Raw genomic sequence first — 23,677 nt, 5'->3', positions numbered from 1 at the left:
CGTTAAAAGCGAAAGGTCACAGACTCACTCACTCACACATCACGAAATCTCAGAAACTACAAGTGCTATGCTAGGAGTCTCTTTTTCATGGGGGTTCCTTTTAGAACGTAAATGCTCACTAAGACGGGATTTTGAAAAATTCAGCCACTAAGCTGGTAAAACGGGATCCACGCGTACGAAGTCGCGGACGTCTGCTAGTTTTCATAATTTGTGCGTAAATCTGTTGCCTACTTAAAATTGGTGACGTCATTTGTATTCATATTTGTTCTTACGTTATGTAAGACTGTAACTTGTTTATTATTATTAAACAACCTTGATCTTGGAAACTTCTAGAAATATAAAGTAGTTACTTTAGTGAACTAATTATAAATTATTTCATAGATTGAATTGATACAAGAGTCAAGACGTCCGGTACAGATTGCATCAGTATTTTTCTTAAATAAGTCATATTTAATTTTGTGGTTGTATCTTTTTAAATTAATTGGTTTCGTTGCGAGTTCAAGGTTGCATTGTATTTGGCAGAGGTTCCTAACTTTTTAGAGTAGGCGCACACCGTTTATTTTTCGTCGGCCGATAGTTTAGTCAGGCAGTTGATCAGTATGGGCATGTATGGGAGTGGGCACACTACGCCGATTCGATTTGGCCGATTCTTCATACAAATTAAAATCGGGCACAACTATCGGCCAACTAAAAATCAACGGTGTGCGCCTACTCTTAAAATTCAAACAGTCTGACGGAATCCCTACAAACTTAACTGTAGGAAAGGAATTTTTATTATTACCAAGTCTGGATTTTATTTTTTGTACTAAATGATAGTTAAACATGACTTTAAATTATGTATTAACCACCACTTTTTTATTTTGGCCAAAAAGGCGCTTCCTCTCTCCACCTCACACTAACCTCTATTTGTGTGTTATGGACCCTCCTTAATACTGTGTGCCTACCATGAGTTTACGTTAGGTGAGCTCGCTAGCGAATACGTCAAAAAATTCTATGAAGATTTTATTTCCAGAAAGTAGCCGCTAGGGGCGCTGCACAATATGTCATACATTTAAATGTCATTTTTATACGCAGTCGCTAGCGAGCACACCTAACGTAAACTCATGGTAGGCACACTGGTCTCATCTTTTTGTAGAGTAAATCCACATGTACATTAAGGTTAACCTTAACTGCGAACTCCTCCTATGTTCTTCTGATTAATTTCGTTGCGGGTTCAATGACAGTTTAACTTTCCCCCGGGACAAACTTGGCCTTCACTGGTTGGGTTATTGGCGGTCAAGCTGTAGATCCTGGCTACACAGGAGTTGCAGCGGTGAGAACGAGAGAAGAGAATAGTCCCGTTTATTTTCAGCATAAAAATGTTGTTGTTGTTGTTCGTTCACCGTAAGTAAAGCGAATACAATAGAATACATACATCAAGTTTTATTTGACACTACATAATACAAAAGTAACATTTCTACGAGGTTATTTAACTAACAGAGGTTCTTGACTCACGAAATAAGAGGTATTCTTTGAAATAGATAGCGCGTGAGAATTTGTTTAGTTTTCAAGATAACAATGATACTGATACTGGTATCTTAAGGCGGAGCTCAAGACTCGACTCAAACTTTATTTTAAATAGCTTTTGCCCGCGGCTTCGCGTGAACCTGTTTCAAAAACCGTCCTTTACCGGGACTCGTAGTTCCCTTAAAAAAAATCATCAAAATCGGTTCAGTGCTTTAGGCGTGAAAGCGTAACAGACAGACAGAGTTACTTTCGCATTTATAATATTAGTAGGGAGGGATTAGTGTTTGGTTGATTTTCAATATTTAGATCAATTACAGGACCATAAGACTATGTGAGAAAAATCAAAAGTTAATAACCCAGTATTGATAGTAGCGCCATCTAGTAAATGGTCCGTGATCCTCTCCTCACTCGGCATGGGGCACACTGAAAACCAGCGCCGTGGCCTTCGTCACCGTGGGCCACGGCATATGCTGAGTGGGGTCCCGTTGCAGTGGGCATCTTGTTGGTGAATGGGTGGCACTGCTCAGTTTACTCTTGTTTTTTCTTCTTCTTCCATTATTATGTGCCACTGTAGCCTGTATTTGTGTGATGTCCATTGTAATAAATGTATCTTTCTTTCTTTCTTTCTTTCTTAGTAAGGGTATACTTTAGTGTTGTCCGTCGTGGTCGTGGCAAAAATCGGAACTAATAACCTAGTTCCCGTATTGATAGCAGCGCCCTCTTGTCAAGTCAATGTCATATCTGGGACACTTGTCCAACTATAGATGACCCACGCTGAACTGTCCCACCAAACTCAATGACAGGGGTGCGCTACCAATACCATCGTTCAACTATGTATATGGTTTCCAGGGAACCAGCGATCCGGTATTGACGGTGGCGCCCAGCTGTCAATGTCATGGATAGGACAGTTCAGTATATTGGAACTATACCAGTATTTTCTGACGAGTATGTTGTTGTGTACCTCAAATGGATGACGTAATATACGAGTACATACAGTTGTTATCCTGAATCACCCGATAAAGGTGATATCAGATCTAATTGCGGTGTAAATAACCTTTGCTCGATTGATTAGCGCATGCGTAGTCTATTGATTATAGAATTAGGCTTTCAAGTTAAGTCTGGGTTCGATTCTCAAGAGGGTCAGTTCTTAAAAGTCGTTAAAGACAATTTTTTATGCAAAGAGGATTTTAAAAAGCGCTTTTACATGTCCCAGTTACTTATATCACTGCTTCAGGATAATAAATGCTCCAGTGCTGAGAAAAAGCCGCGCAAGAAACTCATAAGGGACTATTCCCACCTCTCGTTCCCACCGCTGCAACTCCTGTGTAGCCAGGATCTACAGCTTGACCGCCAATAACTCAACCAGTGGAGGTCAAGTTTGTCCCGGGGGAAAGTTAAACTGTCATTGGACCCGCAACAAAATTAATCAGAAGAACATAGTGGAGTTCGAACACATACACAGCCCAGACGTTGCAAAAATAATTTTATTGGACAATGAGTCTCAATTATAAAATCTGATATCGAATTGTCGAGTGATATCAGAATAGGTATCTTCAAACTTGCTATCTGTTACCAAGCGAGATATGATTATGTCGATAAAAGATGGCTCGTAAAAGATGGCCGTTGGGGCAGAAAAGTTCTCGAGTGGCGACCACGGGCTGGAAGACGTAGTGTGGGCAGGCCTCCAACCAACGAGTATAGCAATATATAGTTCTTGCAATGTGGGCTATCGTTTTTATACGACAGATAGCCTCGAAACTACGTAAACAGCGTTTCGGAGTAGACCTCCAGTTATTTTTCGAATTTAAAATATTAATATGGATTAACATTAACGGCGTTCATTATACGCAAGGCTCTTCAAGATTAACCCTGAGGCTTATGTCTTTGTAATAGGTTATATTTTGGCATAAATCAGTAGCTTTATGTTGACTGGGTTTAGGCTATTAACCATGGAGTCAATGAACGCGGTCAAACACCTTCACAGATTCAAAATACCGTTTTTAGGTATTTTCGGCAATTAACAACCTTACTGGAACCTAAAATAAAAGTTAACACAGAAATACATAGCTATAATTTTAATTTTATTTTCAATTCACCCACAAAGACCGACGACCTCATAAAGGTAGCAGGAAAGCGCTGGATGCAGGCCGCCACCAACCGGCCATTGTGGAAATCATTGGGGGAGGCCAATGTTCAGCAGTGGACGTCCTGTGGCTGAAATGATGATGATGATTTTCACATGAAACGAAAACAAACATGAAACAGCTAAATTCATAAAGCAGAGTGAAATATGTATTACATACTCAGAAGTACCTACGTCTCGAATTCAAAATGTATTTTTATACAAGGTCTAATTCAATTTATTTGCCAGATAACTTTTATCTGGAAAATAAATGTGTCCCACTGATAAATTTCCTTATCATAATCAGATCATTTATCACCCTTTTCAAGAAGCAAATGATGGGGCATTTTCTATACAAAAACTGTCAATATGTGTAACTTATTCTAGCAATAAAACATATACGATTGAACAGTCGGTTGTCCGTTAAAAATAACATTGCTAAGCATCAATCAACTGGTATCCTAATTGCTAATACTTAGAACTTCCGTCAACAAGTCCGAACAAATTATCAACACCCTTTGTGAACTTTTTGCTAAGCCTTGCGTACATGACCCTTGCAAGTACGTTTCTAGACGTCTGGATCCACACCTGCTGGGTTACTGCCCTTCAGGTAGGGTTGCCAGGCGTCCGGATAAAGCCGGACATAGTTAGGCTTTTTGATTGCGTGTCCGGCCAAAATAACCGGTGTCCGGCTTGTCCGGCTTTTGTTAGGCCTTTTACATTTTGCAAAAAGCCCTCACGACTCGCGCTCTGTCAGTAGTAGGGTTGGCAGGTGTATGGCTCCCCCCTTCCCCGTCACATGTCCGGCTTTTAGGGTAAAATGTCCGGCTGAAGCACAGAGTCCGGCTTTTGTGTGTTTGGACCTGGCAACCCTACCTTCAGGGCTGGGAAAGGGACAAAGGGCTACCAGTCTGCCACTCGAATAGGGTTTTGACCTTATGAAGTCAACGTACGGAGTACGGCAGGCTAATAACACTGAGGAACGTTAGAGAGAAATAAATCCCTTCAAAAACAATACTTGTCAAAAAAACCAAGTCTCGCAACTCAGTTGTTCGACGGTAAAAAGTTGTGAGATCCATGTAATACCAAGTCCAGGCCAGGAAATCTTTAACGTTTTACATAAATATATTGACTTGGCTATCGCACTAAATAATTTAATTTACACGTGTTTTCATGCGATGGCCAAGTCAATATATTTATGTAAAACGTTAAAGATTTCCTGGCCTGGACTTGGTATTACATGGATCTCACAACTTTTTACCGTAGAACAACTGAGTTGCGAGACTTGGTTTTTTTGACAAGTATTGTTTTTGATGGGATCTCATTTCTTTTTGTATTTTGTAGACAGCAGTTATGTATCTAGAAAACTGGACCGAAATTGAAAAATTTTACTCGACTTGGCGGTTGCACTACCGTGCCCCCAAATATTTTAGTTTTTCCTTGATTCATACACCAAACACTACTTATATTCCAAATTTGAAGCTTCTAGGTCTACTAGAAGTGCCTTAGAATTTTGATGATCGGTGAGTCAGTGAGTCAGTGAGTGACAAAATTAAGTAACTTTGACCCGTTATAATTCTTAAACTACTGGTTCAAATTGAATGAAATTTTAAATATACCGTGTCTTTACAATGCCTGCATAGCTAATGAAAATTCAGCCTTCTAGTTTTATCCACAACGAAGTTACAGGCAGTCGAAAATGGCCTGAATTGCTTCGAGAAAAGGATGGTACGGCCGTGCCGCTTTTTTGCTCGACTTCAGATAAGGGACAAATATGCGAACTTCTTCGTTCATTTGCTTAAGCCAATTGTCGTCTAATGCTAGACAAAGAACTCCCCCATGGATTTCCACGAGAACCGGTCCTGCGCTGCCCGCATATAGGTTCTTCCACTTTGCCAGATCGGCGGTCCACCTTGTGGGAGGTCCGTTAGAAAGGAGGAGAGTAGTGTCCGACCGAATATTCGGTTTCGGTTTCGTTTTCGGCTGAGTTTCGGTAAAAACACGAGTTTCGGTTTAGTTTCGTTTTCGGCGGCAAACTTGCCGAGTGTGCTGAACTGTGCCTGAGTTGCCGCGCTGTTATCGGTCATGTTCGGCGCGTTTAATGAGTGAATGAATCCGACCAGAGCCAATGTCGTGATTCGCTCGCTTGCTTGTTTGCTTGTTAGTTTTGTTTTGTTGTGGTAGCGAGTTTTCGAGTGATTTATTTTGAATTTGGTAAGTTTTATCTCGTTTTATGTCGTAATAACATAAGAGCGGGTAGTAAACATATAACGTTTTCTTTATTTTTCCCTCAAATATGAGTCTTGTAAGGAAGCTTCGGTTTCGGTTTCGGTTTCGGCCGAAATAGACACCGTTGCCGAAATTCGTTTTCGGTTTCGGTCGTAAAACTAATTTCGGTCGGACACTAGAGGAGAGTGTAGGCCAAATGCTACATTTGCCTCTGGTGAATTAGTGGGTCGTGCTCCTGGAGTGTAGACCAAAGCCACCTAAATAGGGTTTTGACCTCATTTAAGTCAACGTACGGTAGGCTAATAACTCTGAGGAAGGTTAGAAAGAAAATAAATAAATAAGGGACAAAATATTACATTTACTAGCTTTCCGCCCGCGGCTTCGCCCGCGTGGAATTATGTCTGTCACAGAAAAACTTTATCGTGCGCGTCCCTGTTTCAAAAAACCGGGATAAAAACAATCTTATGTCCTTTCCCTGGACTCAAACTATCTCTATGCCAAATTTCATCAAAATCGGTTCAGTGGTTAGCGAGACAGACAGACAGAGTTACTGTCGCATAAAATTTATAATATTAGTATAGATAGCTGTGTGGTTCTGGCAGAGCAGAATATATGACCTCTCTTCCCGTGGATGTCGTAAGAGGCGACTAAGGGACAAACATGCGAACATCAGGCCTCCCCAACCCGTTTGGCCAGCGTGGGGAGTGTAGGACAAATCCTCCATTTGCCTCTGGTGAATTAGAGTCGTGTTCCTGCAGTGGATACTAAATGACCTGATGATCACTACATTTTGTGCGTCGACTAAGATGTTTTTAAAGTTATAGATTCAGCTCTAGAATGGCAATAGAAAAGTCAGGTAATTGCCCGCCTATTGAAGTATACTCACTCATCTCTGTCTAACGGCAGGTTTTATCTATCATTTTTCTCTTTTCTTCTCACTCATAATAAACAGCTCTTTCTAGATTTAGGACTACTTGTGCCACTTTAAAATACAGTAATGTTCCAGTCTACCTTTTTTGTATGTCATGGATCAAAGATGGACCAGTTTTTAAAGAATTTCCTTGCGTTTGTATGGGATTGTCATCACCATCTTTAAAGATTATCTCCTGCGTAGTATTCAGTAGTAATCAGCAACAATGTAGTTCAATGACGCATATGAAAGTCGTGTGCAATTGAAAACGAGATTGATTTNCACAATCCATAGTTACTGTATGGTAGAATTGGTTTTAAGTTAATAATTCAACTGCACCCTTTTTTCTACACAGTGGTCGAAAACTAGCGTACACTAGGACGAAAACTGATTTTTTTGGACGAAAACTAATGAAATCGCCTCTTTTGCATAAAATATTTTTTATAAAAAAACCCGTGGTGTTTACTTATTGTCATATAATATTAACGTTAAAGTAGACTATATAAGGACTAAAATGGCATATAATACATATGAGTAAGGGTATTTTAAGATATTCATTTCGCATCACAAAGTTGGCAACTCCGATAATTGGACGAAAACTAGCGCACTTACCCTACTACACTACACACGTGCAGCAAGATATTTGTTTACAACTGTAACAATGTTAGATATTTTGTATTTGGCTTGCGACTGAGAGAGATGGTTCCTATTACAAAACGCTAATAAACAGGGCTATTCTCACCTCTCGTTCCCACCGCTGCAACTCCTGTGTAGCCAGGATCTACAGCTTGACCGCCAATAAAAGTCAACCGCCAACCAGTGAAGGTCAAGTTTGTCCCGGGGGAAAGTTAAACTGTCATTGGACCTGCAACGAAATTAATCAGAAGAACATAGGAGGATTCAAAGTTAATACTGTAATAAGTCACGTGCTATACAAAATGATGATGACTATAATCAAGGTGTGCTAGTATTCTAGAATGTGCTCACTGTGATTCCCACCCACGTGATTCCAAGCAGATGTAAACAGGTGCTTTTTTACTACCAAACTGTCTGATTTTGACCTCTTGGACTAGACTCCATTTTCGTGTTTAGATACAGTTTCAGACTGTCGTTTCAGATTAAATAGTTATCTTGGTTCATTTCCTTATCACACAGTAAGCACGTGGTGCGAAAAAGATAACGTGTGTGAGCGAGACGACGACCTATGACGAAATCGGCATTGATTTACAAATGAGTCATTTCGTAAAGAAGTTATATTGTTTTTGATCAATAAGGTGATTGACTTTGAAATTTGCTTATAAACATTTACAAAACAATACAATCAATAGGTATTCTTATTTTTTTATTATTTTTAAAAAAACTTGTTTCAAACGTAATGTCATAAATTTATGCAACTCCATCTAGCGGCGAGTAGCTGTGTGTATAATCTTTAATAACAAGAAAAATTAATATTAGAGATGAAACGGATAGTTGTTTGGCCGGATACCGGATACCGGATATCCGGCCAGCTGCTAGGCCGGATAGCCGGATATCCGGCGGCCGGATAGTTGGCCCATTGTCTCTTTGCATGTCGTGACGAGTTTAGCGCCGCACAGGTGCTTCGAACGCGATCAGTGGGTCTATTAGTAGACTAGACTAGTCACACTTTTCGAAAATCGAATCAGTCCGAATAGAATGTCAGATTTTGCCACTTGTCTAGGGGGCAGATCAATTCGGGCGATTTTGGTTGCCATCGTGAGTGTGTGATTGAATAGCGAAAATTAAATTAGTTTACTTGCTGCTTAATCTGACTGAATTGCATCAGATCATCAGTGAAAAAAAGATCGCCTATTTTTATTTGGCAATATTTTGACTTAACAGATATTTACTGTTTATGTATTCGTCATTCACTCTAAAGTGAATAGCCCAGAAAAAGAAATTAGTTTTTTTAAAGGTCTTAATATGGCTTTTTGTAACTTTTTGGACTTTAAATAAAAGACGTCATTATTATATGCCATTTCATTGATGTTTACCTCAAAGATTAATGTATTTCATTTTATTAATAGGAAATTGTCGTAGTTTTTTAATATCCGGTATCCGGCCGGGTAGTGAGTTATTATCCGGTATCCGGCCGGATAGTAAATTTAGGCCGGATATCCGGCCTACCGGATAGTTACCGGATATCCGTTTCATCTCTAATTAATATTGTTCGTAACGAGTTAGGAAATAAATTACGTGACAAGCCAATTAATAATTAAATCAGTTCAGTTTAATGTTTTTATTATTGTTTTATAGCTATTTTAAATTTTAGTTACCAGTTTCATTGATTGATATTTTTGTCGCTATATTTTTTTGCACGAACATATGAAATTAGAAGATAATAAGTTAGGTAGGTAAGTAGGTACTTTGGGGACGAATAATATAATACGGATTAGGAATTTATTATATAAAATGTTTTTTGTAGTTATTAGTGCACACTAATAATGGTTATCCTAGACATACTAGCGACCGCCCGCGACTTCGTACGCTGGGTCCCGTTTTATCCCCGGAATTTTGCCGTTCCCGTCTTAGGGAACACCTACGTTCTAAAAGGAACCCCCATGCAAAATTCGAGACTTCTAGCACTTGTAGTTTCTGAAGCTGCGTTTACACTGCGCGGAAATTAGCCAAGTCAAGTAAAAAAAACAGTGGGGTGGGGATGAAAAATGAATGAATTTCATCCCCACCCCTCTATTTTTTTGACTTGACTCGGCTAATTTGCGCATAGTGTAAATCCGCCATGAGATTTCGTGATGAGTGAGTGAGTCAGTGAGTCAGTGACCTTTCGCTTTATAGATATATGTAGATGAATAAAGATGGACAGAACAAAAGCAATTTCACTATGGTCACCAATTTTATTTATTACATTACAGCTTGAGCTAGGCCATCCGACGTGCCCTCGACATTGGAACTCCATAGAAGGATATTTGTTACATAGAAGTTGTTTACCTTCCTGTTACAGAGTAAATAAGGTCATGTTTGACAAACAGATGTACAGCAGGTGACAGCATATCAAGCTTAACACTGAGGCATCTTAGATTCTTGTAATAGATGATATTTTGCTACAAAAATATAAAACGAGAAGGTTTGACATGCACTTTTTTGTTAACGGGACTCTTTCATAAAACTCAAAATTCATTTATTTTTTGTAAAGAGGCGTTTAAAAAGAGCTCTTCAGCTACACTTTGTAGCCAAGACCTTCAATTTAAACACCAATAAAGTTTTGTCAGAAAAGTTAACAGTTTCACGAAGTAGGGTAGGTAATCGTGAAAAAATAACGCAGAGACCTTTTGTGCTAGTTGCAAATTATACACATTTAATGAGTACGAAAGATTAGGTAAATACACTACTCGTGTTTTTGAGTAACATGACACATCAGCTGAAAATATTATGTACCGAGTACGAGTAATACTGTCTAGCACCTGTTTCTACGACAGCCTAGGTGTACCTACTATTCATTTTATATGGCAAATGAATCACACATCGTGCGATGCGTTTGTGACCACAAATTGTGGTGTGTTACAAAGGATTGACTTCCTAGTTCAAAGCTGATAACAGAAGTAACAGAACTGTTTAAATAAAACCCTCTTTGATAGAAGTTAAAATTCCAAAATCGCTTCTCTTCGAAGTTTTTGTGTAGCCCATTTTTGCCATGAAAGTAAAGGTACAGATTCAAATGCTCATTACTAGCACGAAAACATGCCAGTTTGAGCAATTGATACATAATAGTTATGTGTGTCGAAACACTAAACATTGCAAATAATAAGCATGCTTATTTCGAGTTGTTCAAGCATAATAGCATGACATTAAGCATGTGTAACTGTACCTTTACTTTGTCTAGGCTCCCTTGAAAAAGAAAATATGGCTTACGTCGTGAATCTTTGTGCGTATAGCAAATGTAATGTTTTCTATTTCGATCGTACCAGCTGTGAGACGACCTTGCCTCGCCTTGACCGCCCCCGACCTCATTTTGACGGGCAAAAATGATGTTCAACTTTCTCCGAAATGCAGACATTGACTCGGCTCAAAATAAAAAATAATTTATGAACGCCACGCCAAAATAGCTTTATTGCATTATTCGTTTTAAACACTCATTCGTGCACTGCCTAATGAGTTCAACAAAACATATGATTTTGTGATTGACCGTTTAAAAAGAGAGCGCTAAATACTGACAAGGTTGCAATCTTAAATAGAAAAATTCCATTCAATACTGATAATTATCTGATAATATATACTTATCTTTTTTCTATTAACTCGCAAAATAACTTGTTGATTTACGTGCATTGCAAGACATTATAGCGCCATCTAACGGGCGATCAGTGAAGCTGTATCATGCTTTCGACGATACTGCCATCTAGCGTCGAGTAGTCGAACTACGTTATTTAGCAGCTTTTGATGTGAGCATGTGGTATGTTGTGTTTTCACTAGATGGCGCTCAAGCGTGCTTTTAAAAGAACTTTGAAGTATTGGTGTTTTGTAAAACGTTTAACAGATGGCGCTAGTAGTTTTCTTGTGCAGTTGATTCTCATGTTAATTTTTCAGTTGTAAGAAAAATAGTAGGATTTTAGAAATACATACAGGAAAATATTAATTTACTTTTTATTTTAAGCTATTTCTCGAAATTGCACTTGATTAATCGCCGATGTATGATTAGTATTCCTTTTCGAACCCCATTTATTTCTTTTTATGATTAAAAACTAATTTACACCCCGCTGTGTACGTAGAGAGGTTTTAATAACTCTTTACATTAATTTCTTGAAAATAAAAACCGACTTTAGTTAGGTTCCAGAGCTACTATTAAGTATTCTGTGTTTATTATGAGAACCTCTTTTTGATGAAGTCGGTTAAAAATTAGTGACGTAGTTTTGCGATTTTTCACTATAAGAGTAATTTGTGTCATTAGGTACTAATTAGATAGCAAATAAAATGTAATTTTCAAATTGAAATCAAATCAAAAAGATCTTTATTTGTTTAGACGTCAGATTTACTAAGACGACTCTTCTTTTTGTTTTTTATTCACACTTGTGTTAAGGAAAGTCCCTCTTTTCCTACAAATCCAATGAATTGTACTAACTGAACCGTTTCTTCTTGTTCCCAGGACATGGACCTGATCGAGGTGCTGTGGAAGCAGGATGTGGACATGGGATTCTCGCTGGAGGACCCTGTGCAGTTGGTAAGTACTTTACTTCAGCATTTTTAATTTAAAACTTGAAAAAACCAACCTTCTTAGGTGGGAAATTGAACCGGCGAACTTTCGCCTGACTGGTGACTGCTCTAAGGGCATAGGCTGGGTTGCACTATCTTACTTTAACTTTGACAAACGTTAAATCTGTCAAACTCCATACAAAAAACACCGGTTATCGTTACAGTCAAAGTTAGGTTAGGTTAGTTAAGCTGTATCCGCTTGAGTCTGGGGCGGAGCCGCGAAAGAATGTCTAGGCCGTCTAGCTCGGACAATAACTCGCAGCTCCGTCCCAAAGACTTCGGGAGGACACCGTCAGGTTTTAGTGAGTAGGCCCTGCCCATCTGGCAGGGAGAGCCTCACATAACCCACTGGTTCCCCCGGGCCAGTGGGTATGCAATTTCATGCATTTCCTGACGAAAAAAAAAAAAAAAAGCTGTATCCGCTTGGGGCGCTGTACAATCCGTCATACATTTAATGTCACTTTTTTATGCAGTCGACATCGACGTAAACTCACACTACGCCCCACTATTGAGCTGAACTTGTAATTTGAGTAACATTGGGAAAACAAAGGATATTTATTTATTTTAGCCTTTCAACAATGGGCAAACTAAAATTGCAATGATAAATATCTAAATGAAAAGCAGTCTTTCTTACTTAAAAAATATTAATAACGTGAAAGTCTAAAAAAAACCACTTTAATTTTGTTTATTCGGTTACATTTCCAATGTAATTTGTATCACTCAACAAATATCTCACTGTTAATATTCTACTATTACTAGACTACTATTCGTCACAAGTCTGGCCAGCATAGTAAATTGGAGAGGGCCATGTTCCTACAATGCAGACTAAATGACCTGATAATAGGGATGACTGGGTATTGAAATCGAAATTCTATTTAGTCCGTAAGACAGATAATTAGAAAATATTAGACTCGTATTTTTTATTTTTTTCCATAATCGAATAATTACAGTATTATATTGAGTTGAAATGTCGCGTGAGTAAAAATTCTACTCAAACGTGACGTATCGCGCCATTTCAACTCGATGTAGCACTGTTATTATTTAATTATGAAAGAAAATAAAAAATACTGTTGTCTGTCTGACGGACTAATAATTGAAATCTTGTCATCTAGCCTATTATGAATTCTTCAGTTAATACGTTGCCAGGGTTGCCAGGTCCAAAATCACAAAAGCCGGACTTTGTGCTTCATTTGGCCGGACATTTTACCCTAAAAGCCGGACATGTGACAGGGGGGGGGGGGTGTGCAATGAGGATCATTTCGATTTTTAGCTGTGAATGCAGATTTATAGGTCTAAGAAATCCTTAATATACAGTCCAAAAATTTTTGTTCTCCGATAAAAATTGACGAAGTTATGGCCAAATTACTAAAAAAGTTCACTGACCGCCCGGCGCGGGACCGATGACGTCATTATATTATATCCGAGGATTACTAATGTTTGGCCAAAAAACGTTTCCCAAATTATCACATCGCAAACAACGTTTCGCAAATTTTCATTTGGCAAATTCTCATTTGGCAAAACAACGTATTGCAAACTTTTAATTCGCAAATGTCGTTTTTGGCATATTATTGTTTAGCAAATTATTGTTTGGCAAAGTATGTTTTGCCAAATGTTTCATTTGGCAAAAATATTTCACGATGAACTATTTACAAAATAATTTTATTGTCGCATAGAATGGACTACAAATTAGCTTGTGGTTATTATTTTGTTTAGTGGTTAGATAATCCCCCCAGGCCAGAAACTGGGTATTAGCACTCATATTATGTATTATTATGTTCAAAACAAACAATCATAAAGTTACACTCACCCTAACCGCTTCTCCGCATTCCATCAAATCGTATAAAAATGTGGTTTTTGGACATAGCGATACTTATTTTTCACAATTTTTATTTTTAAAAATTACTGGTCGATAGGTTACTTTATTTTGATGAATAAATGTTATTAAAAGTTTTTTTCTAAAACTGATAGTTTAGCTGGAAAAAAATATTTTCCATCCCAATAGTACGCCGGCTGCGCTCGATTCGGATATAGTGACGTAACGCGGCCCTGCGTACGTTGTCTTTAGCGGCAAAAACGGCCTATGTTTATTACTTAATATCTTCGTAAGTAATGGTCCGATTTGGAAAATTCAAAAAGATATATCTTTCTTATCTTAAAGATTAACGTAGATACTAGTTTTATTGAATTTTCTACAACAGTACTGATCCTCATTAGTATCAGCTCATGAGTGAATATCGACTTTCGCCTGGCGCGGCAACCAAATAAGCCTAACAAAAGCCGGACAGACCGGACAAGGCAATATTTGGCCGGACAAGTCCCTAAAAAGCCAAACATGTCCGGCTAAAGCCGGACGCCTGGCAACCCTACGTGGGGAGAGTAGACCAAATCCTCCATTTGCTTCTTTTGATAGGGTTGTGCTCCTGCATTTGAGACTAAATAAGCTGATGATGATTCTTCAGCTAATACTATTCCAATGTTAAAACAGGAGGGTCCTCAAGCAACCAAGGTGGCAAGCGATGAGATCCGCAAGGAACCTCTCACTGAGACGATGCAGAAGAAGAAGGAAGAAGAAGAAAGCATCGAAAAGGTGAAGGCTTCGCTTCTCAACGAGGACGTTAAAGAAGTAAGTGGTTTTTTTATAGTTTTAACTCCAAATATGACTATCTTCAGTAAAAAGTAGTGGATGTTCGCGGTGGAAAACTAGGGATTAAAATACAGGGTGTTAGGTAAATGGGTATATGAGCCGACACTAGCCCATGTTAACATGGTCATATAAATGGTATGGTGAAGTCAGAAAATTGATATCTTCATTTTAATTATTTTATTATTCATAAAAATTGGATTTTATAAAATTTATTTTGAATGAAAATTAAAAAAATTAAAATGATGATATCAAATTTCTGACTTCACCATACCATTTATATGCCCATGTTAACATGGGCTAGTGTCGGCTCATATACCCAGTTACCTAAAACCCTGTATAGCACGAATAACTTTATTTGTTTCTTGTTTAGTATTTTTTTGTTTTAATGAACAATATAAAATAACAGAATAAATAGTACTTAATAATAGAAGTTACACGATTCAATTTGTTATTAAAATTCAGTATTTATTTGTACTTTTCCTAAATTAAGTTAAATTGTTTATATGTACTTAAATGTTATTCTGAGCTTTGTTACGTCTTGTTTGAATAGTGTAAAATTGGTACTACCGTTCTATTCATGAATAAATAAATTGACATAATTTATTAATCATTCCAGCACAATATTTCTACACGTAAAAGAATCCAGCAATAGTTTTTTTAATAAACTCGATTTCGAAATATTTAAGTTTTTAGTAAAAAGTTGACAGCTCATAAAAAAGTATATCAATTAATACATTAATAAATTGTAATGTTTTAATACTCTTTTTGTCAAATCAGCGATTTTCTTTTGTTTTCTACTTTTTAAACACGAACGAAATTATTTTTCATGGTCCATAAATATGTGCCTTTTTTTGTAGGTGTTGCCATGTATTTGTTTCTGTCCAGGATGACCCGTGGGCAGGCCTGTCGTACACCGTGGACACCGAGACTGGTAAGTGTAGTATAATATTAATATTATTGCTATTAAGGTGAACCGACGTCCTCGTAAAGGTAGCAGGAAGGCGCTGGATGCAGGCCGCTACCAACCGGGTGACGTGGAAGTCATTCATTGGGGGAGGCCTATGTTCAGCAGTGGACGTCCTGTGGCTGAAATGATGACGATGAGAATATGAAAACTCTTCCCGTAAACGTCGTGAGAGATGAAAGGAAATCGTACTACGACCAATAGGAGAAATGTTACGAAAACGGGAATAAATATTCAAACCATTTTCACGCATACGCAGCTATTACGGAACGGGACTATTCCCACCTCTCGTTCCCACCGCTGCCACTCCTGTGTAGCCAGGATCTACAGCTTGACCGCAATGACCGCCAATAACACAACCAGTGAAGGAAAAGCTTGTCCCAAAGTTAAATTGTCATTGGACCCGCAACGAAATTAATCAGAAGAACTTAGTAGAAGGAGTTCGAAGTTAAGGTTCGACTTCCCTCCATTGCAAAACGGATGACAGGTGTCACGTGCGTGACAAAGATTTAGTAACCTTTAAGTAAAAGAAAATATATGCACCACGGAAAATAAACATCAAATTAAACCTATCTTATGAACTATTAGCTACCTGCCAATTTTTCACAAAATTGATTAAAAGCACGTACATTTTTCCTTGACGCGACAAGATCGGTGTAATAAATTGCAGAAACAGATGTATTAAAATAAGCATTATGTTACGTTCATGTTTCCAAAGCACAGCGTAGTATTAAAATTAACACAACCAATCAAAAACTCTCAATCTATGGTTTCAATTGAATCGACTTGAGCTTCGTTCCGTAATACCTTTAGCCTGTCACATAGCGCAGCCCTTCGCCCCTTATGTACTTCATAAACAGGGGAGGCACCCCTAGATCGTTGAACCTTGGGGTGTATGATATGGACAATTATTTTAATTCTATATTTACAGGAATATGGTAGGGCAATTGGAAATAGACACTATTGACAAAGAACTACTTGAATTACGAACAAACTAGCTCATTTTGTTTGATATTATGATTTTATTTCAAACTAGCGGCCGCCCGCGACTTTGTACGCGTGGATCCCGTTTTATCCACTTAGGGGTTGAATTTTGCAAAATCCTGTCTTAGTGAGCACCTACGTTCTAAAAGGAACACCCATGCAAAAAGACAATGCCGGAAATTGGCATCTTTTTTTTCCCGCGGGCATCGACCAAACCAAGTTTTTTGGTTACAAAATAGTGTAATAAACCAAACTTACTATGGCATGTATACCTCTAAACTCAGTCTGAACTGAGTTACGAGCATTAGAAGTTTGATGATTTTACATACTAGATTTGCTTTTTGCGCGCAAGTTTTGTAAGAAATTGCAACAAAATAGTGACGTCTTATTTTATTGCGCTGATTCTGCTCTAGACTGATGGCTGGAGCCTATAACGGATGGTATTGTTTGTTTACACATACAATGTCACTATTTTGTCGTGTCCAATATTTTTTATACCTTAATTGACGGACTAAAAAATGTTTTTAGGAAACTAGCCTATTGCCTACCTAGGAGTATATGCTTCGCACGCCTCTACACACCAGTTGTACAGAAGCTTCCCAACCAAAAATCTTACTACAATGCCCCGTACATATGCCTAAGTCCCCCAGGCGTGGTGCGTTGCACCATTTGTCACGTGAGTCAGCAGTTCGACCCCCGGATGGGGCGAGCGTTCTTTAATCTGTACGTAATACTTCGTACTGAACTTTGATACAGTTTGTTTTAATCTTACTTTAATGCTTGGTGGTTGAACTGGACCTTTGAAGGTTCTATATTCGATTCCCATAAAGAGCACGTCAAGAAAAAAATTCATGTAGTTTGGATAAAAAACAATTGGGAATTTGAGACCATAAACCAATTATTTTAATTAAACCATAATGACTAAATGAAAAGAAATAGTTTATTCAGTACATAAGCCCTTTCCAGGGCACTTACACACGTCCCAAGTATAGCTTGCCCTACCACCACTACGGGACAACATATGGGCTGATGCTGAGAAGAAGTGGCGGAAGAAACTCAGTCACCTTTGTCAGCCTCTTTTTCAATCCAATACAGTAAGGCCCAGAACAGACGGTGAAACGCAACTGCAACGAAACTTCAACTGCTAGTTACTTTTGAGTTGCATCTAAGTTTCTGCCATAGCGTCCGTTGAGAGACCACACATGACGCGACCAGTTTGAAACTTTCAGTTTCAGTTTCATTCATCAGAATCATCACAAAGTTGCAGTTTCGTTGCAGTTGCGTTTCACCGTCTGTTCTGGGTCTAATTTGTAGCTTACATAACACCAATAACACTTAATAAGTGCGAGCTAGGCAGGTAAAGTCCACGCACTCTTGTCATTTAAATAATCGTTTAAATAACTTGAGACAATTAAATACATTCTTTCTATTCTATAAAACTTTATTTCCTTCCAATCCAGATATAACTTTATTATTTTATACTACAAAGTATAGAAAATTGAATATTATTCATTACCAATTGTGTAAAGAAGAAAACTAAAACTTTGCTTTAAATTGATATTATTTAAAGAAAAAACTAATAAAATGTGTAAAATAATAATTTAATTGATTGAATATTGATTTACTACCTAACAATACTTACGCAAACATTACTATGAGGTCTCACAGTGCGCGTGGAGGCACAGGGTGACACACGAACCAATCACAGAGCTCTATTCAACGCTGTGCGTTAATTTTCTGCTTCACTTATGCAAGCATAGTTTGTGAATACGGGCATTAGTATTGCAAGTGAAAAGCTTCTAAAACCTGCATTAAAATTCATATTTTACTTAAATGTCTCTGTACACCATGATTGAGACAACTTCTAAAGCGCCATCGCCATAAGAGTCACAAAAGATCACTTATTACAACCCCAGCCAATATAATAGAGTTTATTTCAACAAAAACTTCAAAAGGCGAAATGCGTTTCCCAAATGCATAACATAATATGTGAAAAAAAAAAACCATAGACAATCAGAAAAAAAAGAAATATTAATCACAGAGAACACTGGCCGAACGATGACTAGCGGAAAAGTCGACATGAAAAAGGAATTCTTTTTTTTCGAACGCGGCTGTCACTGGACGCCGATCGCCAGTTTAAAAAGACCTCTGGCTTTAGTCTGTTCCTCGTATTTTTGGGTCCAAATTCAAGAAAGGGCGGGGCGAAGCAGCTCAAGTTATACTGGTTTCGTTCGAACTCATTATTGAGCGACGCCGCGCCATCAAAATACGTGTCCTTCTCAAAATTTCGAAGATAATCGACTGTTAATATTATTTTTTGAGTTCCTTTGTTCCATTTTCGATTATTCGAATTTAATTTTGTTCTTTTCATGATTTTTAAATCCAGTTATGGAATTGGACAAAAGACGATCGCAATTCAAATGTAGCTGTGAAACATAAAGGCGATTGGACGTTTATTCTGAAACTAGCTTTTGCTCACGGCTTCGCACGCGTGAAATTCAGTTTCTTACAGATCAACTCAAGCCTAGGTGTATATTATTCAGATGTATACTTATACAATAATACTGTAAAGTTTAAGTAAAATCCGTTCAGTAATTTTTGCTTGAATGAGTAAATGAACAAACATCCATATTATATCCTCGCAAACATTCGCATTTAAAATATTAATAGGATGCAATGTTCGTATTACAGAATCCAATCAATTCAATTTCAAGCCTCGAAATCAAATCAATTTCAAGATTCGAAGAAGTGTTTAGCGAATTCACTTACATATGTCACTCTCTACACGAGATCTCTCTCGTTTATGCGAATCCCTATTTTTTAAGTGACCCCTGTGGTGACATTTAACAGGAATTTTGTTTGCATAGGGGTCACTTAAAATTAGGGATTAATGATGAAAACGAGCATCAATCTCTAGAGAATTTTGCTTCGAAATGCGAGTAGATTCCTCAAATAAAGCATCGAAACATCTCTACGGTATTAAAACGCAACGGAATCAAATATTTTAACTACAAAGGACTGCTACAAAAATGCTCTAACTTATTCCATGTCATACGTTCATTGTGATGTATATGATTAATATATCTGTGACGTCTCAATTCCCCATGGAATACACCATTAATATGTATTGTGGCTCAGATTGGGGTGGCCTTTGTGGGGCTATATGCTTTATGTACCTACAGCACATCGGCCTGTACATGTTTGTACTAAAATAGCTCCTATTGCAAGTATACATATAAGATGCTACTGTGAGTTGCGCTTAGTAAGACTTGACTTCGTAAAATGAGACACAAAATTCGATTCAGGAAGAATATTTTAATCGGCAGATAACTTGTGTATCTGCAGCTGGCCCAGGTTGCACGCCACGATATAATTTTATCAACTATTTTAGAAGACAAAGGTATGTGCTTATCGTGCAAAATCAGTTATAGATGCCTCGATAAAAATTTATCGTGGCGACTGGCGCGCATTCTGGGCTAGCTGAAAATGCATATCTTATTGATAAATATTGAATAGCTATAGAAAATATGACCTAGTGACGATGAAAATTATGGTTTTTTTCTAAACATAATTAATTGATTAGGTGATTATGAAATATAATTTTAATTTGAAATTCTTGATCTAGATTGAAGTCTGTATTTATTGGTATGTAGAACCTTTTAGCCCGTAAGAGCTGTGCCGCTCTTGTATTTAGTTCGTAGCGAAATGCGGGTTGCAGAAAGCGCTCTTCACTATGTAATTTAGCCGTAGATGTCCAAAAAGATAAAATCGGTTTATCATCAACATTTCAGCCACAGGATGTCCACTGCTGAACATAGGCCTCCCCCAATGATTTCCATATCGCCAGGTAGGTAGCGGCCTGCGTCCAGTGCCTTTCTGCTACCTTCATGAGGTCGTTGTTCCACTAACCTCTAAAATCTGTTACTTATTTACAATCCCGCGAATGTAACGTCAAAGGAATATGAATTAAAAACTCCATTAATACAGGCAGAAGTGAAACTCTAGTGGCAAGGTCAAGCTATAGTTTCTGATGATGATGAAGCTGACAAAGGTGACTAAGTTTCTTCCGCCACTTCTTCTCAGCACCAGCCCATATGTTGTCCCGAAGTGGTGGTAGGGCAAGCTATATTTGGGAAGTGTATAAGTGCCCTGGATAGGGCCTGAGTACTGAATAAACTATTTGTATTTGGTTAGTTTATACTAATATTATAAAGCTGAAAAGTTTGTTTGTTTACTTGAACGCACTAATCTCCGGAACTAATGGTCTGATTTGAAAAATTCTTTCAGTGTTAGATAGCCCATTTATCGAGGAAAGCTATTGGCTATACAACTACGATCAATAGGAGCAGAGCAACAATGAAAAATGTTGCGAAAACGGGTTTTCACGCGTACGAAGTCGCGGGCACGGCTAGTTGCTTAATAAAAAACTTACCGAACTGAGTCGGCCATTTTGTGCGTTTGCTATGTCGATGTGTAGCTTCTGCTAGCTGAATATTAAGTGCTCTATTAAGCCATAGGGTTCACTGGCCTACTGTGCATGACTATCACAAACAGTGAACAATCATCGTGGCTGTGCGTTTCGGGCGTCCTTGCCCGATGAAAGTAAAATGTCATTGGCTATGGTCGTTTGACGTGCAGCTTTTTGCTGTCAAAATTTAAAAAATGTAAATAGAAATTGGCGCGAATGATGGAATTGGAATCGACTAATTTGAGACCGGTAAATAAATAAAAATTGAGATTTGTGACAAACTTATAGCGCCAAACTTAGCGCTGGTAAAAAGATTATGAGACATTTAGAGGCTCCTTAAGAGCAAAATATTTGACGATTTGTAAGTTACTATTTAAATAGTCTATACAAATAAATATTTTTTTTACTTTGACTTTATAGGTTGTTGAAAGTAAAGCTGAGTTAAAACCTTCCAATCAAATTACTAGATGGCCCAAAATCGTCTTTCTTTTGAACAGAAAGAAATAAAAGAATAAAACAAAAGAGCTTTTTAAGTTTTTGTGGCAATTTTTATTACATTGCCTGTCATATAAGAATTGATGGAAAATGATGAGCAGATCTTCAGAACGTTGAGATCTAATTCTAAACAAATAATAACTTCAAAAAAGTCGTAGTTTATCTGTTCTCAATTTAACGCTAAACACGCTAAGCGACCAATTTTAGATTATTCAGCCAATTGTTGAAAAATTTCTCTGTAAAAAACTTTCAAACTCCAAACAACATTTGAAAAAGTTAAGAAATGATTAAAAAGCGCTTTCAATACATTTAGCGATGAATTTTTATTTACATTTGATTTACAAGCTTTCAGCTTTTTGGATTGGTCTGGGTCGCCAATCGTCGAGTCATTCAAAATAGTTGATCGTTTCCATTGCTTTCTCATTTTACTGTCAATATTGGATTCAGAGTGGATATTTGTATTAATGTGATAAATGCTAAAGTATTTCTGTCTGTATGTAACGTTTCACGGTTAAACCTGAGCTAATTTTGGTTCGTTTTGGTAGAAAAGCTAGTCTAAATATAATATAACTCAAAGGTGACTGACTGACGTCAGTCAGTGATCTATCAACGCACAGAGCAAACCACTGGACGGATCGGGCTGAAATTTGGCATGCAGGTAGATGTTATGACGTAGGCATCCGCTAAGAAAGGATTTTACGAAACTCCACCCCTAAGGGGGTAAAACGGGATCCACCCGCTAGTAGCAAATAAAGTTGAAACAATTTAAAACGAGAAGTGCGCATGAAATATAGAAAGATTTTTTATCGGAAACGGATTGACTGGAGGAAAGTTATGACTTTAAATATCAAAATGGTTGATTTTTATCATGGTGGATGATAAAATGGAATTCAATTAAAGGCTTTATGTGTCCGATAGTTTAGTCGGGCTGTTAATCACACATTACCCCGATTTGGTATCGGCCGATTCTGTATAAAAATTGAAAGTCAATCAAACTATCAGTCGACTAGAAATCTGTAGTCTATTCTCATCTCTCGTTCCCATCACTACAACTCCTGTGTAGCCAGGATCTACAGCTTGACGCCAATAAAAACCCAGCCAGTGAAGGTCAAGTTTGTCCCGGGGGAAAGTCTGTAGTTTGTGGGCTTTTTAAAGAATCCTAACTCTAAATTACAAACGCGCACAGGCTAAAGAACAACTTACGTAAACCTATTTTCCCCCCAAAATTCTCCCGCCAAATCAATACCACACCAAAATGGCGGCGGGAAACTCACCCACAGCATTTCATTAAAATAAAACAGCGGGACCCACCATTAATAAAAGCAGAAAAAGATTAATGTCGGTGAAACACAATGCGTAATAAATTAAACCCGGGTATAAATTTTCAGAAAGGGCGCGCTACCCTCCGCCATTTTGTGCGAGACGGCCTCTGATTGGCTGGCTCCCTTGCTAATCAATAATATCCTCTTTTCACCATAAAGTCTTAACAACAAAGCTGCCTACAAACTACTTTCAACCTTATACACTTCAGTCAAAGCTCGAATTCGTTCGTGCGATGTTAGTATAGATGGAAAGAACAGAATTTCAAATATAGAACGCGGAGCACGTCTGAAACAAAAGCGCTTAGAATGCATTGGAATTGATATGTACACTTGATATTCGCCTTTATTTCCTTGCAATAAGATCGAAAGGTTATAAAAGGATCTAAACGAGTTTTCGTTCTGTCGGGTTTTCGAGCTGGCGTTTTGTTTAAAAAACAATACCCATTCTAATAACTACTTTATCTTATACTTCTAGAGTCCAAAATCGTTTGACTTTGGATCCGAGTTACGTCTTTTTAGAATAATCTAAGTTACAAATCCCATTAAAAGTTGTCGTTGGAAATTGGACTCTATCTTTTAGGTGTAATGTTCAAAATGGGTTTTACGATGAAATCATAGATTATAGAGGCATAGAAAAAGTCGTATTCGATTAGGTCGGGATAGGAAGGAGGTTTTTTAACGAGATTCGGCCTTTTTATGTCCTTTTTGATATATGTAGCTTATAGAATATGTTGGAACAGGAAAATATAGAACTAACCAGCGGCAGACATTTTAGTTTCATTTTTATTGACCGTTTGCTTAGACTTAATA

General features: G+C 37.8%; 1 protein-coding gene across 10 annotated transcripts in view; it reads left to right on the top strand.

Annotated features, from left to right (window-relative positions):
• LOC114359292 (segmentation protein cap'n'collar) overlaps nucleotides 1-23,677 on the top strand; it is a 142,223-nt gene that overhangs the window by 43,934 nt on the left and 74,612 nt on the right. For all 10 annotated transcript variants that reach the window (XM_028313618.1, XM_028313616.1, XM_028313611.1 and 7 more), the window contains exons 3-5: nucleotides 11,884-11,958; nucleotides 14,476-14,613; nucleotides 15,520-15,565. In XM_028313618.1, coding sequence (XP_028169419.1) covers nucleotides 11,884-11,958; nucleotides 14,476-14,613; nucleotides 15,520-15,565 — 259 coding nt within the window. The remainder of the gene's footprint in view (nucleotides 1-11,883; nucleotides 11,959-14,475; nucleotides 14,614-15,519; nucleotides 15,566-23,677) is intronic.

This window comes from Ostrinia furnacalis, unplaced genomic scaffold (assembly GCF_004193835.3).
Source record: "Ostrinia furnacalis isolate ACB-3 unplaced genomic scaffold, ASM419383v2 OfSCF4295, whole genome shotgun sequence".
NCBI classification, from domain to species: domain Eukaryota; kingdom Metazoa; phylum Arthropoda; class Insecta; order Lepidoptera; family Crambidae; genus Ostrinia; species Ostrinia furnacalis.
This window is presented reverse-complemented; position numbering and strand designations above follow the sequence as displayed.